The 15,647-nt window shown below is 34.5% G+C and overlaps 3 protein-coding genes across 4 annotated transcripts; 2 read left to right on the top strand and 1 right to left on the bottom strand.

The window, feature by feature from the left end:
- Window positions 1–1,129: 1,129 nt before the first annotated feature.
- Window positions 1,130–1,918, top strand: LOC141390118 (uncharacterized). Its single transcript, XM_073962743.1, has 2 exons — window positions 1,130–1,282; window positions 1,341–1,918. Exons 1-2 carry the CDS (start codon window positions 1,217–1,219, stop codon window positions 1,809–1,811), a joined length of 537 nt encoding a protein of 178 aa, XP_073818844.1. The 5' UTR covers window positions 1,130–1,216; the 3' UTR covers window positions 1,812–1,918.
- Window positions 1,887–7,167, bottom strand: GatA (glutamyl-tRNA(Gln) amidotransferase subunit A, mitochondrial). The gene is made up of 4 exons (XM_073962742.1): window positions 6,052–7,167; window positions 5,739–5,986; window positions 5,437–5,679; window positions 1,887–2,910 (listed from the first exon to the last, which is right to left on the bottom strand). Exons 1-4 carry the CDS (start codon window positions 6,082–6,084, stop codon window positions 1,908–1,910), a joined length of 1,527 nt encoding a protein of 508 aa, XP_073818843.1. The 5' UTR covers window positions 6,085–7,167; the 3' UTR covers window positions 1,887–1,907.
- On the top strand, window positions 4,500–5,266 carry NP15.6 (NADH dehydrogenase [ubiquinone] 1 beta subcomplex subunit NP15.6). 2 transcript variants are annotated; one of them, XM_073962744.1, is made up of 2 exons: window positions 4,500–4,587; window positions 4,653–5,266. In XM_073962744.1, exon 2 carries the CDS (start codon window positions 4,671–4,673, stop codon window positions 5,100–5,102), a length of 432 nt encoding a protein of 143 aa, XP_073818845.1. In that variant the 5' UTR covers window positions 4,500–4,587; window positions 4,653–4,670; the 3' UTR covers window positions 5,103–5,266. The 2 variants fall into 2 exon arrangements, with proteins under 2 accessions (XP_073818845.1, XP_073818846.1); XM_073962745.1 differs by having other exon boundaries at window positions 4,537–4,582.
- Window positions 7,168–15,647: the final 8,480 nt, after the last annotated feature.

Here is a 15,647-nt window from a genome sequence, read left to right as displayed (position 1 = left end):
AAAAATTAACCCTCACTTAAGGGGTCTTTTTGGTCCATTTTCTCAAAAACATTAAAAAACTCCTTTAAAATGAGATCGTATCAGATCAAAATATTCTATAAAATTATTTGTCATAAAATTTTACTATAGGTCCCCGAATACACCATAACTCTAAATCGTACCTAAACGCCAGGAATCTGCCAAAAGTAAAATCCCATTTTAGGGTTAATGTGGTACTTTATCTGAGTTTATTTAGTTTTGTCCTACAAAACTTCATTCTAGGCAGAAGACGTCAATATAAGTCGCCGAATAAATGAAATATGTATTTACAATATATATCAAGAAAATATATACATCAAGTTTGCCAACAAAACACCCAAATATTTTTTGAATAAATTTGTTTTGTTCTTTTTCGTGTTGATGCATGAAAGTAACATGAAATTTATTTCTAGACGAAAGGTGTTAAAAGAAGAAATATTCTACACAAAATTTCACTATAAGTCCCAGAACAAACTATATATCTAAGTAAAACACTTTGTTAAGAAAATGACGTTACAAAATTAGATATTATAGGTAGACATTTGGTCTGTTCCTTTACTTCTGAAAATGGTAAAACCGGCAAAAGTAGTAAAAGTTGAAAACTGCTCCCATATGAATTGTATTGTGTCTGAAGTAAAGGAACGCTTTTCGAGTAAAAAGTTGTAAAACTTGAAGATTCTTGAACGTAAAGGAACAGGGCTATTATAGGTAGACAAATTGAACAATTTCGAATATTGATTTTAAAGCGTATAATACGGCGTTTATATTATAGTTTTTTGCAGGGTTAACCTTCTTTATGAGGATTTGTTTGAAGTATATACAATGGAAATGACATTTGAAACCCAGACCCACTGGGTTAACCTTGTTATATATAAACGGCCTATAAATAAGGTGTGTAAAGTTTTTCGCACGTAATGCTTGGTTTACATTTACGAAATCCACTCGATTTCAACTGTCAAATCCATAGGTTAAACGTCAAATGAAACCCAGATGAGATTTCATTTGACGTTTGAGCTATGGAATTGACAGTTGAAATCGAGTGGATTTCGTAAATGTAAACGTAGCATAACTTTAGAACAATTCATTTCCACTTTACTACTCTTGTCGTCAGTCCAATTTACCTAACATATGGTTTTTCGTCTACGAAGAAGAAGCAAAGCATCAACTTCTTACTAATTGAAGATCCTATTCCTGCAACATGTTATTTTTCGCGATAATAATAATTAGTTTTCTCCTAACTGTCGCTGCGGATATTATTAAATTGGTAAGTGCTTTGTTAAAACATTTGGACAAGAGTCTAACAATAATTTCTTCCACAACAGCTGCGAATCTCAGCGCTTTTCAGTACGAGCAAATCTGGAAACACACAACAACTGCAGGATGAATTAAAAAAGGCAAAGACCGAGTTGGACAAGGTCTTGAATGCAACAGGCCAAGATCGATATGTTGCGGAAATACGCAGAATGCGCGCAGAGGATAAAGTAAACGAAGTTCAACGTAAACTCAAAGCGGAACAACGCAAGGGCCAATTGAAGACTTACTCTGTAGAACTAATGATGGGCTACGGTTTCAAGGCTATCCTTTATATAACACTGGCAATCATATCCATTAAAAATCGTTACAATCCTGTTTTGACGTTTAGTGAAGACATTAGTCTGCAACCAATGCAGGGTTTGTTAAGTTTTCCCACCGGTATTCCCAATGCCATCTCCGTACCTATTTGGGTATTATCGTGCAATGTAACCTTTAGACTAATGTCTGGTCTTGTGAGACAGCATTTAACCACAAAATGAAGGAAAGGAAGCGGTTTCCACATACCTGGACGAACTGAACAAAATGTTGGGTAAAAAGAATTCAATATAATAGCATTTTGTGTGAAATAAATTTATTTATTTTCTTATTTTATACAATTGTTCATTATTAAAGCAATCGAAATCCACCTGGGCTTCAATCCATTTGGCTACGGTTAAAAGCGTTTGCTCATTCAATACATTTGACATTAGTTGAAGGCCAATAGGAAGTCCTTGTTTAGATAGCCGAATAGGTAGTGAAATTGCTGGAATGCCAGCCATATTAGCAGGTTGAGTACAATAGTCTTGTACGGCACATTGGTCTCTGTTGGAGAGGGTGGTGAAATCTTTATACAAAGGAGCATCCGTTAGAGTTGTTGGTGTCAAAAGAATATCAACTCTTTCATCAGTATTTTGATTTTCAAAAACATTTTTGAAATCATTAGCTATTAGCCGCCTTACTCTGAGTGCCTTTTCAAAGTATTTCTGGTAGTTTTCACGTAAAAGAAAATAATTCCCCGACAATATACGATTCTTAACTACGCTATTGAAACCTTCTGCTCTGGTCTTGGCATATAATTCCTCAGTGCTGCGATCATCATCTGCTCGGTGGCCATATTCTATGCCATCATAACGGGCCATGTTACTGGCAACTTCACATTGATTTAAAATCGAATATACGAAAATACTACTTGCTGTGTTCGGCAATGATACCTGTTTTACAGTTGCACCTTCATCCTCCAGTATATCGGCTATTTTTGCCCAGGTTTCTAATACCTCTGGTGAAAGTCCTGGACAATGATATTCCTTTGGTATTCCAATACGAATTTTAGTCAAATCAATATGTTCTAGTTCTGGTAATGCGATTGAACTAAATGGCCTGGGAATTGTAGTGGAATCAAATGGATCCGGTCCGGCAATAACATTTAAAATATCCACACAGTCACTTATCGAACGGGCAAATATACCAGGAACATCCATAGAGTTTACCAATGGTATTAGGCCATGACGGGATACCAAACCGTAGGTAGGTTTTAAGCCGACAACACCACAATATGCGGCAGGATTTCGTGTAGAGCCTCCGGTATCAGAACCTATGCCACTAAAAGTGAAGGACATTAATATATATGTATTTATAAAGAAACTGAATATGGATAACACTACATGGCAAAGGGATTATTTAAAACCTTCAAAGACCGACAAGTAATTAGGCATTAATCTATCATACATTTACATTAATTCTATCATAATCTTACTTGCAAATATCAAATAATAAAAAATGGATGTTGGAGCAACAATTCGAATCAAGTCATGTTTAAGGCCTGATCGCGGATCTTTTTGACACATATACTATCTATCTGATTAAAAAACATTTTGGGCTGCGGAAGTCCATACTTCCCAAGATATCGGCCTTAAAGTTCCAGAAATACCACTTATTTGTCTTTTTTTAAACCAATCAAGATAATAGACATACATACATATACGATTATTCGCTCAACTAATTATTTCAAATCAGATCTGTTCGAATACTGCTAAGTCCCAGGCCACACTAGCGTGGTTTCATTAAAAATGTTCATGAAATTTTGCGTTCTTAGATCGATAATTTCATGATATTACTTCAACTATGTCCCGGTCCACACTAGAATAATTTCACTGAAATTTTCCGTTTTGTGGGAAAAACACAAATGTAAATAGTTTCAAAAAACTAGCGCACACGGTTTCATGTGTTCGTAAAATTTACTTGATTGCAATATTCTTATGAAACAAAATTTGCAGATAACGCCACAACAAGCAAAAGGGAGAAATCCTATTTTATCTGGTGGTTGTCCAAGGTGGTGTAATGTAATGTTGATTTCATGTTCAGCAATGGCAGGGAGTTTATCTATCGCCGCTTACAGCGGCCCATACACTGTCAAATTTTGGTGGTCGATTATGGATAGCGACCCCACTCCAATTGCGTTGTCCACAGAAAATTTAATTAAAAAAAAAAAAAAAATAGTCAATCCCACGGCAGCGGGTTCTTACGTACCGGATTGACCCGAAACCAAAAGTGTTTCGGCCAGCGGCTGTCAACCCAGCATTATATGCTGCTACAACAACAACAACAGAAAATTTAGTAATAGAATTTTCTATTTCTGCAATGAAATTTAAACTTTTTACATTTAAATTAACCGCTGAAGGTTTAAAACACTGATATTGATTGAATTTGACAAAATTTTCCGTCTTATTACTAATTTTAATTGTATGATTTTCTCTTCTGGCAACGCAACTAAAGTTGACTTGCTACCCATAATCGATCCCTTGATGTCAATATTTGTAGTAGTATGTGTAATTTTTTCAAAATATGGGAATGTGCATGTGAATTTTACGGATTATGGAAAATCAAAATAGTTTTGATTTTCAAAATGAAACCCAGTCAATCCGATGAATATGCTTCAATTTCAAAATTGTCAAAAAGGAATTTTGAAAAAACAGAACATTGTGTTTGCGAAGGCAGATTGAATTAGCTATACACTTATCAAGCACACACGTACAGAAGGAGTTCATCAGATGGACAAGCCAATTTGATAGTGTATAGGCCGCTTTATGTTGTTTTTCCTGCTCATTTAAAGGAGTTCCTGGACGTTACGTATAATTGGTAAGCTACGTTACGATTCCGATAATCACACAATTTTATAGAAAGAAATGGTTGGCAACACTTTGTGGTATCATTTCATGATACTATTTTGACATCTAACTGTCAGTGGACGAATTTTGTAGCAGCGCTGTTAACAGTTGCGTGTGTGTTTTTTTAACATTTTTTCATTTTTCCATAAAATTCCTAATATTTTCTTTTATTTTTAGCAAGAAACCAAACAAAAAATGTCAGCTCTTTTGCGTTTTGTTAATCGTGCTGCTTTAACCCGTACATTGGCTGTGCGAGGTATCAAAACGTCACCCAAAAAAGATGAAACTGCTGCCATCGCTACCCCCGTAACAAAAGAAGATTTTGCCAATCCCAATCCTAAAAATTGGGTAAGTTATGGTTTCGACCACAAAGATGAGACCAACGATCGCAACTCGACAAAAGCCTCATTCTTCTTTGCCGTCACATTGTGTTTGGTGTGGGGTACATTCTTCTGGGCATATTTGCCTGATACACAAATGCGCGATTGGGCCCAACGCGAAGCCTATTTGGAGCTGAGACGCCGTGAAAAGGCCGGCCTGGATTTGGTCAGTCCCAACTACGTCGACCCATCGACAATTGTACTGCCTTCCGATGAAGAGTTGGGTGATACCGAAATCATCATCTAAACAATTCTCTGTGCTTTTTTCTTTTTAAAGAATTAAAACTACTATTAAGTGTAATTGATAAAAGAAAACAAAACGTTATGTAATGAATAAATAGAAAAATCGAACAGCCCAATGAAAGGGAAATGATGTTAATATAACGGCAATAAATTGTTGGAAAAGTGGAATTATGTTGATGTTTAACGAAAATTGCGCAATAAATGTATGTAAGTTTGTTCGGAACGTTGTAAATTTGGCAATGTGAGGTTGTGTACCAGGAATTGTTTTTGCTGTGTTGTGAATGTTAGTGGTAGTGAACAGCTGATTTTAAAATCATGAATATGCCCTTTTTACTTACGCATAACAAATGCCACTGGCAACAGCCAAAGCTGATCCACCTGAACTGCCTCCAGCAATACGCCAGTCTTTCTCCTCTAGGCTTGAGCTCCAAACATTTTTCGCCGGTCCAAATATAGAGTCCACAGTACCGGAACCCATGGCAAATTGGTCCATGTTAGTTTTTCCAATTAACACTGCCCCGGCATTGGCTAGACGTTCATATACTGTAGCATTATAGGGAGGAACAAAGTCTTGTAGCATCCTACAAACAAATGAATATTTTCAAAGGATTGCATGCTAATTACTTAAATATAGACCTACTTTGATGCACATGTTGTGGTTATTCCCTTGGTGCAAAAGTTGTCTTTCACAGCAATTGTCACACCGTCCAAAGGACTCCTGTGCTGTTTCTCATGATACCGCAAAGCCGATTCCTTTGCCTGATGTAGAGCCAATTCCGGTGTCAGTTTTATAAATGCATTCAAATCTTTTAACTTGACGGCATCGTCTAGAGCGCAGTCGACGACATGTCGCGGCGAATAAAAGCCATTACAATAACTGGTCGTTAACTTGAATAGTGAATATAGGAAATTAATACATTGTTTATGTGATATTTCAATAAAAATTTAAATACCTGTTTTATATTTTGTCTGAGATGTCTTCTCATGTCTTATTTTTTAGGGATTCCAAACAATAGCTAATAATCGATTAATCTCGATAGTTTTACGAATAGGGATTTACATCTTTGACCATTGCAAGTGATGTCAATGAACATTTTTAGAAATCGCCCATTTGTTCACATGCACGCAATTCTATTAACAGAAATTACGCGGCTTTTCTGTTTTTTTTTTTTTAAGCTCTGTTCCAGAACTAAAAAGTTTTTACAATTTTTACCACTTTTACACATTTTGCGTTCCCGTACACAAAATTTATATGAAAATCGTTTACGACTTTTGCCACTTTATAAAGTACGGGAACAGGCCATTAATGTGAGAATGTGTGTCCGTAGTCACACGTAGAAATTCTTCGGAAAAGTAACTTTTATTTTTATTAAATAAAAACAATTGTTTCCCCCTTTATATTTCTGTGAAGTACTTGTGCAAAATGTCAACAAAAGCGTAGACATTCCCGCCCTTTTTATTTTCAAATTAATGGTGATTGTCATGAAGATAGTTAGCACCCTGTATATTATATTCTCTCTTTATTATATGTACAAACCTTACCTAACTCTAAGCATATTTTGTACTACTTGTTCTCAATAAACATCAGTTCATACTCAACAACCGTCTCGTTCATTACATGGTGTCAGGAGTGGTTTAGATATGACAAGCGAACAATCATCTTCAGCGACGGCATTTGTAAAGCCCCCAAAACATCTACAAATAACAGGTAATAACGTGTCTACATCATGGAGAAATTGGATTCAACAATATAAATGGTTTTCGACTGCGGCTCAATTGGACAAAAAATCACCTGAAATACAACTATCTACTTTTATGTCATCGATCGGAGCAGATGCAGTAAATATCTTCAATTCTTTTTCATTGAATTCTGACGATCAACTTAAAATTGACGTAATAGAACGGAGATTCGAAGAATACTTTGCCCCAAAAGTAAGTGTTATGCCTGATTTAGACTATGCTGGATTTAGCAAATCCAGTGGATTTAAGTTGTCATTTTCATACAGCATATGTCAAATAAAGCCAGATAATTGCTAAATCCAGCGTAGTCTAAATGAACTTTTACGTTCGAAAGGTACACATTTAACACCCTATACCAAAACGAAGGAGAGACATTTGAAGAATTGTTTACAAAAATAAAAAATCAAGCGAAAAAATGTGATTTCGGCAAATTGGAAGATTCTCTACTTCGTGATAAAATAGTTGTTGGCATTGCAAATGATGCTGTCAGAGAAAAACTGTTGTCCGAAGATGATATAAATTTAGAGAAGTCTATTAAGATCTGCAGAGCGAGCGAGATGGCTACACAACAACTAAAAGAACTACATAAAAATGATGACATGAAAGTGGATGCCATAAAAAAATATGTAAAGCCTAAAACTACAAACAGAGGTAATGAGAGAACGGTGATAATCAATGACTGCAAGAGATGTGGAAAAAATCATGAGAGTCGCAATTGTCCAGCATACAACAGCAAATGCAGAAACTGCCAACAAAAAGGGCACTTCGCTAAACTGTGCTTTCGGAGTAAACGAAGTAACACAAAACATATAAACTCTCTGCAGCAGAACGAAAACGTCGACACTGATAGCGACAGCGATTTGTTGGTGTTAACAGTGAGAAAATCAGATACAAATAAAGACGAAGAGAACAACTGGTATGAAGAAATAATAGCTGATGATAGGAGAATAAAATTCAAGCTAGACACTGCTGCTCAGTGTAATGTCATACCACTAAGCATGGTAAATAAAAACCGATTAAAAAATATTCGTCCAGTAAATAACAAATTGATTGCATTTGGAGGTGCCAAAATAGATGTTTGTGGAGAAATCGTTTTGCCTTGCGTCGTCAGGGACAAAAAACATTATTCGTCATTCTTTGTGGTAAAAGACTATCCGAATCTTGAACCTCTTCTTGGTAAAAATGATTGTGAACGGTTCTCACTGATTTTAAGAGTACATGAAATCTTGTTCGACAAAAACATTTTTGAAGGCCTAGGAAAAGTAAACAATTTTGTTTACGATATTGATCTGATAGAAAATCCATCATTCGAGCATTATGCTCCCAGAAGAATACCACATGCATTAAAAGAATCTGTTAAAAAGGAGATCGACAATATGGTAAAATTGGGAGTTCTAGTAAAAACTGAAGAAATGTCGCCAATGGTAGTAGTTAAACAAAAAGGTAAAATCCGAGTATGTATCGATCATACTGATATAAATAAAAATATACACAGACGTTATCATCCGCTAAAAACCATAGATGAAATTACAGCAAATATTAAAAATTCCAAATGGTTTACTTTATTAGATTGCAAAAAAGGTTTCTGGCAGATCGAGGTTAGTGAGCGTACACAAAAATACTTAACGATGGCCACACCATGGGGTCGTTATTCCTATAAACGTTTACCATTTGGTTTGTCATCAACTCCTGAGGTATATCAAAGGTTGATGTCGCAGCTTTTAGAAGACTTACCTCGAACAGAAGTATCAATGGATGACATATTAATCCATGCAGAAACAAAAGAACAACTTGAGGTACAAACTATGCAAGTCATCAACATATTATCGAAAGCTGGTTTGAAACTAAATAAAGAAAAATGCGTATTTAATGTAACTAAAGTGAAATTTTTAGGACATATATATAGACATCAAAAGGCATTTCTGCCGATCCAGAAAAAATATCGGCAATTAATAAACTGAAAACACCCCAATCACGTACCCAACTACAGAGAGTACTAGGCATGGCAACATATCTTTGTAAATTTATCACCAATTTTTCAGAAATAACAGCGCCTATACGAGACCTGCTAAAAAAAGACGTAGAATGATGTTGGCTGCCATATCACGAATTGTCTTTTAAGAAACTAAAAGAGGCATTTTCTTCGACTCCACTATTGAAATATTATGACCCTAACCTAGATGTCAAGCTTCATGTCGATGCAAGCAAGTCCAGTGTAGGTGCAGCTCTTTTGCAAAATGATCAGCCTGTGGCATATGCCTCAAAAGCTCTGACGAAATGTCAACAAAACTACGCCCAAATAGAAAAGGAAGCAACCGCAATTCGCTTTGCCTGCGAGAAATTCCACGAGTATATATATGGAAAAAATTTGATAATTGAAACTGACCATAAACCTCTGGAGACAATTTTTAAAAAGCCACTTCACTCTGCTCCCCAGAGATTACAAACTATACTCCTTCATGTATTGCCATACTCTCCACAAGTCGTTTACAGAAAAGGCACCGAAATAAAATTAGCAGATACTCTTAGCAGAGACTGCGAAAACAAACAACAACGTGGAGAGGAAGAGCACATAGAAGTACATGCAGTTGCAAATCATACAACGGTGACAATTAAAAAAATAAAAGAAGAAACAGCATTAGATACAAACTTACAAATGTTAACAAAAATTATACAAAATGGATGGCCGACGTCGATAACAGAATTACCTCCCGAAATTAGATCCTTTTGGAATTTTAGAGATGAGCTCACATATGACAATGGTATCATATACAAATCCACAAAAACTTTAATACCAAAGACTCTACAGAAAGAAATTATTAAAAAATTCACACAGGTCATCTAGGAATCAACAGATCTTTAAGCCGAGCAAGATCTGTAGTTTTCTGGATTGGAATGCATAACGCTATTAAAGACTTCATCGAGAAATGTCCTATTTGTCAATCGTACCAACCGTCAAAGCCAAAAGAGCCATTAGTTATAAAATCTGTGCCATCGTTACCATGGGAAATAGTTGCGACTGACTTGTTTTATTTCGATAATAAAAACTATTTGCTCATCGTCGACAGTTACTCTGGATTTATGGACTTTGTTCTTCTGCAACAGGCAACATCGAATGAAGTAATACATCACTTAAAAATTTGGTTCGCAACACATGGAATTCCCGTCACTTTGGAGTCCGACAATGGACCCCAATTCATCTCCAAGGAATTTTCTGATTTCGTTAAAGCTTGGAATATTAATCATCAAACATCAAGCCCCAAGTACCCTAGGTCCAATGGACTAGCTGAAAGATACGTACAGACAGCTAAAGCTATGTTGAAGAAATGCTCTAAAGACAACAGCGATATTTATCTTGCTCTATTAAACTACAGAAATACACCACGATCTGAAGAACTGCAATCTCCGAATCAAAGGTTAATGAGCAGGTTAACACGAAGTACAATACCGACGTCAAATGTATTATTGAAGCCACGCGTTGTTAACAATGTGCAGTCAAATATAAATAAAATCAGGAATATTTATAAACATAACTTCGATAAAAATACAATGAAAACGAAAATGGCTGAGATAGGTGATCGTGTAAGGATTCAAACTAGTCATCGAAATTGGGTAACTGGGACAGTAGAAGAAAAGGTTGATGATGCGCCTCGCTCACTCTACGTTAGGATGGATAATGAAAGATTATTAAGAAGAAACTCTATCCCTGTACAGCCGACAAAAGCTAATATTGTAATACCGCGTAGTATTGTAGCAAACTTACCAACGGATACATCCAAATCTGATTCAGAGATGCCAGAAATTGAGTCCAAACCAACATCTGAAATCACTCAGCCATCTGCAAAAGTATCTAGATATGGTAGAACAGTCAAACAGCCCGATTGGTACAAGCCATAATATTACATGAATTAAAAAATAGTATTAATATTTGGTCTGTTCCTTTACTTCTGAAAGTGGTAAAACCGGCAAAAGTAGTAAAAGTTGAAAACTGCTCCCATATGAATTGTATTGTGTCTGAAGTAAAGGAACGCTTTTCGAGTAAAAAGTTGTAAAACTTGAAGATTCTTGAACGTAAAGGAACATGGCTATTATTACATATTATAATGATATATAACCTAATGAAGTAACTTTCAAAATATGAATTTATTATCTCTTTTCTTTTAAACACCGGGGATGTCATGAAGATAGTTAGCACCCATGGTATAAGTAAAGAGGTAGATTTAAATGAAAAAAATCTATAGAACCCTTGTTTTTCTTGAATTCCTAAAACTTCAAAATAAAAGCAACAAGTGGCATGTATTTTTTGAGCATTTTATAAAAAAACGCGAAAAATGAATGAAGAGTTAAGTTTTCTCCACATAATCGAGTTGTGAATATGATAAACTGATTGTTTCAATGCAAATCTCACCAATTTCTTCCGTACAAATGGTCTAAAAACAATTTTAAAAACCATTGAATTCGATTGTTTTTAAAATTGTTTGACATATTATTCAAACACAACACACACACATACACAGTTTGTTTATATTGTTTTGAAGTTTTAGGCATACTCGAATGAAAAAATTTAAATTGACATAAAGCTTTGGCTAACCTTTCTTATTAAACCATGGTTAGCACCCTGTATATTATATTCTCTCTTTATTATATGTACAAACCTTACCTAACTCTAAGCATATTTTGTACTACTTGTTCTCAATAAACATCAGTTCATACTCAACATCCGTCTCGTTCATTACAGTGATAACTAATAAAGGCCTCGACACGATGGTTCCGTTAAGTGTCGCGTTACATCAACCTTAAAAAGCCCTAAACATGGTTTAATAAGAAAGGTTAGCCAAAGCTTTATGTCAATTAAATTTTTTTCATTCGAGTATGCCTAAAACTTCAAAACAATATAAACAAACTGTGTATGTGTGTGTGGTGTTTGAATAATATGCCAAACAATTTTAAAAACAACCGAATTCAATGATTTTTTAAATTGTTTTTAAACCATTTGTATGGAAGAAATTGGTGAGACTTGCATGGAAACAATCAGTTTATCATATTCACAACTCGATTATGTGGAGAAAACTTAACGCTTCATTCATTTTTCGCGTCTTTTATAAAATGCTCAAAAATGCCTTGTAAACAAACCCACTTGTTGCTTTTATTTTGAAGTTTTAGGAATTCAAGAAAAACAAGGGTTCTATAGATTTGTTTCATTTAAATCTACCTCTTTAATTATACCATGGATCTAAACACATCAAACGTTCAAGTAAAGTTGGACGACATTTCTGTATTTTTTGTCAAGTTTTCTTTTAAGATTTTCATGTGGTTGTTGTTTTTAACGCGTAACCTGAATCTTAACTGTCTTATTGCACCGAGGTCTTAAAGTCGAAAACACATCCAAAGTTTTGCGTCATTTCTGATGAAAGAATAAAGAAAAAATCGAACTGTGTTGCCCTTGCTCTTTTAAGGGCTGGGTACATAAGCAGCTTCGCCTGTTTGCCTTGCTTTCCTGCTTCACTTCTGACCATGGTGGAATAAGAAGGTGTTACATCAAATCATACCAAACGTCAAATTTGGTCACAATAATGTATTATTGTGAATAGCTTGTTTACATTTTGTATGTGTTTTTATTCACAATAACGAATTTTGACAACTAGTGTGATAACCAGTTGTTTGGCGCTGTACCTGTATTATTGTGCCATGCTTCTGACATAATAAAAAATAAAAGAATAAAGAAGGGCGAGCCAATTTCGAACTAGGTTGCCCTTTTCTTCTTTATTCTTTTATCAGAAGCAAGAGGATGTCTCTTCGGCTTAACACTTGTGCGTGCAAGTGAACAAAGTCGATGGTCAGACTAGCACGATTTCAACATAGCGACGTCAACTTTATAGGCGAGTGGTATGAAGTAGTGAAGCCCATGTTCATGGTTTTCTGTGTTTGTTGGGTTGCAAGTTTTTTCCTTTCATTTGTATTTTCTAAAGCAAACGTTAGCAACAAAATAAGCATAAAAGGATTTAATAATAAGTATATAATTAAAAAAATTAAGTAACAGTGTTTTATTTATAAATGCACTTAAAAGTAGAAAATAATTTTTCATGATGGAATCTCTCAAATAAAACGCTTGCCGTTCAATATTGTCACAATTTTTAATTCAAATGCAAGCGTTTTATTTGAGAGATTCCATCATGAAAAATTATTTTCTACTTTTAAGTGCATTTATAAATAAAACACTGTTACTTAATTTTTTTAATTATATACTTATTTTCTAGTTTTTAGTGCATTTAAAAATAGAACACTGAAACTTATTAATTTTATAATTATTTTTAATTTTTTTGTAAATACATTTTTAAGATTTTCAATTTTATTTGTATATACTTGAGATTGATTATAAATGATATTTAATGATGGGCTTACATTTATTAATTAAATATATAAGTCCCAATTTACATTAGGCGAGTTTACTTGCGGCAATTGTCAGTTTGATGGAGAGAGAGGTGAGGCATATGGTAACCCTTTGCCTCTCTGCCCCTCTCTCACCTACAAACTGACAATTGCCGCAAGTAAACTCGCCTAATGTAAATTGGGACTAATGTTAGTAAAAATTTTTTTTGGTTGGTATTTTCTCATCCTTTTGATTTCAGTTAACGCTTTGTTATTGCATGGCTTCATTCCTGTTAGTTTCGAGCAATCCAGTTCTTCTATTCTTAATCCATCCAGCGATCTTACACGACTCAATGCCACATATGCTTGTCCTTCTTCGAAAAGCTTGGATGCTAGATACTAGAGCTGGCAAAAAATCGATGGCACTATCGATAATATCGATTATTATTTAAAAATTCAATATCGATAGATAGTTTTGCCTATCGATATTATCGGAATAAAAACTCCTAACCTAAAATCCATAGAAATAGATTGAAATTTAACTGCTTTTCGGTTATGTGTGTGTAAGAAAGTAAGTCCGTAGTCACACGTACGCATTTTTCGGTAAAATAAAATGTATTATTTTACATTTTTTATAAAATAAAAGCAGTTGTTTATTTTTTTTTGCATTTCTGTGAACTACTTTCGCATAATTTCAAGAAAATCGTTGACATTTCTCCTTTTTCATCTCCAAATTAATGGCGATGACAACTTAACGATAATATCGATAGCAATCGATATTTTAAAACATTATATCGAAAATATCTAATGTTGGGAATATCGATGGTTTGCCAGCTCTACTAGATACACCACTGCGTAGTCCACAGTTGACCCTTATAATTTATGAACAGTTGAGGCCCATGATAGTATCAGTGGAAGCATTCTTCTTTCAGCAGTTCCGTAACTGAACTTAGCAGAAAATTGTATTGTTTTTGGCTGAATCACATGTGTACCAATTCTATCAAAGTCAACCCTTACTGACGGTATATCTGTTTCGTACATTTGTTCTCTGCGGTAGTGAGGCCAAATTATGTTCGTTATAAATCCTATTGCTCCATTAACTATCCCTTTGTTTGATCAACTAGTTCTTTCTTGCAGTTTAATTATACTACTCTAATATTTGTTCCTATTTGGCGCATGTGTGCGTGTTTTCATCAAGCAATGATAAGAGCCAGTGAACGATTCTGATCCGAATGATTGAACTGGGGCTGGATTCTTGTTGTATGAAAATTTGAGATGAAAAATATTTCCTTTATAATTTTTTTCATTTGACAGTTTTCTCCTTTATAAAAGTTTTCATTTCACATTTTCATAGAAACAGAATTGAGCCCCTGGATAGTGAACTATGAACTAGATTACTGAACTAGTTCAGTTAAAAGAGCTGAGCTATTGAACTAGATCTTTCAAATGAACTAGATTGTACAACTCTAACAAGTACTAATATTTTGCAGGTTCTGAACAAAACTTTTATCAAAATTTATTATTTGGCCTGTTCCCCTACTTTTTAAAGTGGTAAAAGTTGTAAAAGTCGTAAACGATTTTCATATAAATTTTGTGTACGGGAATGCAAAATGTGTAAAAGTGGTAAAAATTTTAAACATTTTTAGTACTGGAACAGAGCTGTTATGTCTCAACGATAAAATCATTTTCTTATTTTTTCATTTGTTAGTATTATAAGTATTATACACAATTAATACGATATCATGGTACAAATACACAGGTAGCCGCATCGGCAATTGTTGGTAACATAAGGTGTCAAAATTTGACATCAATTCAATGCAGTTGACACATTATGTTACCATCAGCTGGCATGATAATGCTACCTGTATTATTGTACCATGTACGATATATCATGGTAGAACAAGAAAAGGTAGCAGCAATACCCAGCTGACTGAACTGGGTTGTAGTGTTAGTGTCAAATTTCATATGACATTTTATACATTTATTTCTATTTCGATGTACATTAGGGACATATATTTTTTGAGAAAAAAAAAATATATCATTCGGAAAAAACCATTTCACAGAAAGACTTCTTCATATCAATGATATGTAACCTCCTCCAAGTTCGAACGATAAGCCGCGCAGTAAATCACCGCTTGTAGAGGCGATACAACGTTTGTTAATATGTGAGGTATTTTGTTATAATTTAAAAAAATAAAGCCCTAATAAACGTGTGCTTCTTTGATTTCTAAAACAAAACATTGAAACAGCTTCTCCTTTTTCTATGAATTTCCAGCGACCCCAAACTTTTCTACAAGAATTCTACTTTCTGCGAGAATTTATGCATTTAGTGGAATGATGTGGAAACATAAAAATTGAAAATGTAACGAATTTTCATTCATGTTTTCCAAAATATTGAACCAAATGTGAAAAATTATTATTTTTTTAAATTCCAATAATT

The sequence above is a fragment of the Musca autumnalis genome, unplaced genomic scaffold (genome assembly GCF_047663935.1).
Source record: "Musca autumnalis isolate F117 unplaced genomic scaffold, ASM4766393v1 scaffold_1, whole genome shotgun sequence".
Lineage (NCBI taxonomy): Eukaryota > Metazoa > Arthropoda > Insecta > Diptera > Muscidae > Musca > Musca autumnalis.
The sequence above is the reverse complement of the archived record's forward strand: the minus strand, read 5'-3'. Positions and strand labels throughout refer to the sequence as shown.

Coding starts and splice junctions, on each gene's coding strand:
- NP15.6 (XM_073962744.1), top strand. CDS start 4,671: ATGTCAGCTCTTTTGCGTTTTGTTAATCGTGCTGCTTTAACCCGTACA.
- LOC141390118 (XM_073962743.1), top strand. CDS start 1,217: ATGTTATTTTTCGCGATAATAATAATTAGTTTTCTCCTAACTGTCGCT. Junction 1,283..1,340: donor CTGCGGATATTATTAAATTG/GTAAGTGCTTTG, acceptor CTTCCACAACAG/CTGCGAATCTCAGCGCTTTT.
- GatA (XM_073962742.1), bottom strand. CDS start 6,084: ATGAGAAGACATCTCAGACAAAATATAAAACAG. Junction 5,987..6,051: donor TCAGACAAAATATAAAACAG/GTATTTAAATTT, acceptor TCACTATTCAAG/TTAACGACCAGTTATTGTAA. Junction 2,911..5,436: donor GCCAGTGGCATTTGTTATGC/GTAAGTAAAAAG, acceptor CTTCACTTTTAG/TGGCATAGGTTCTGATACCG.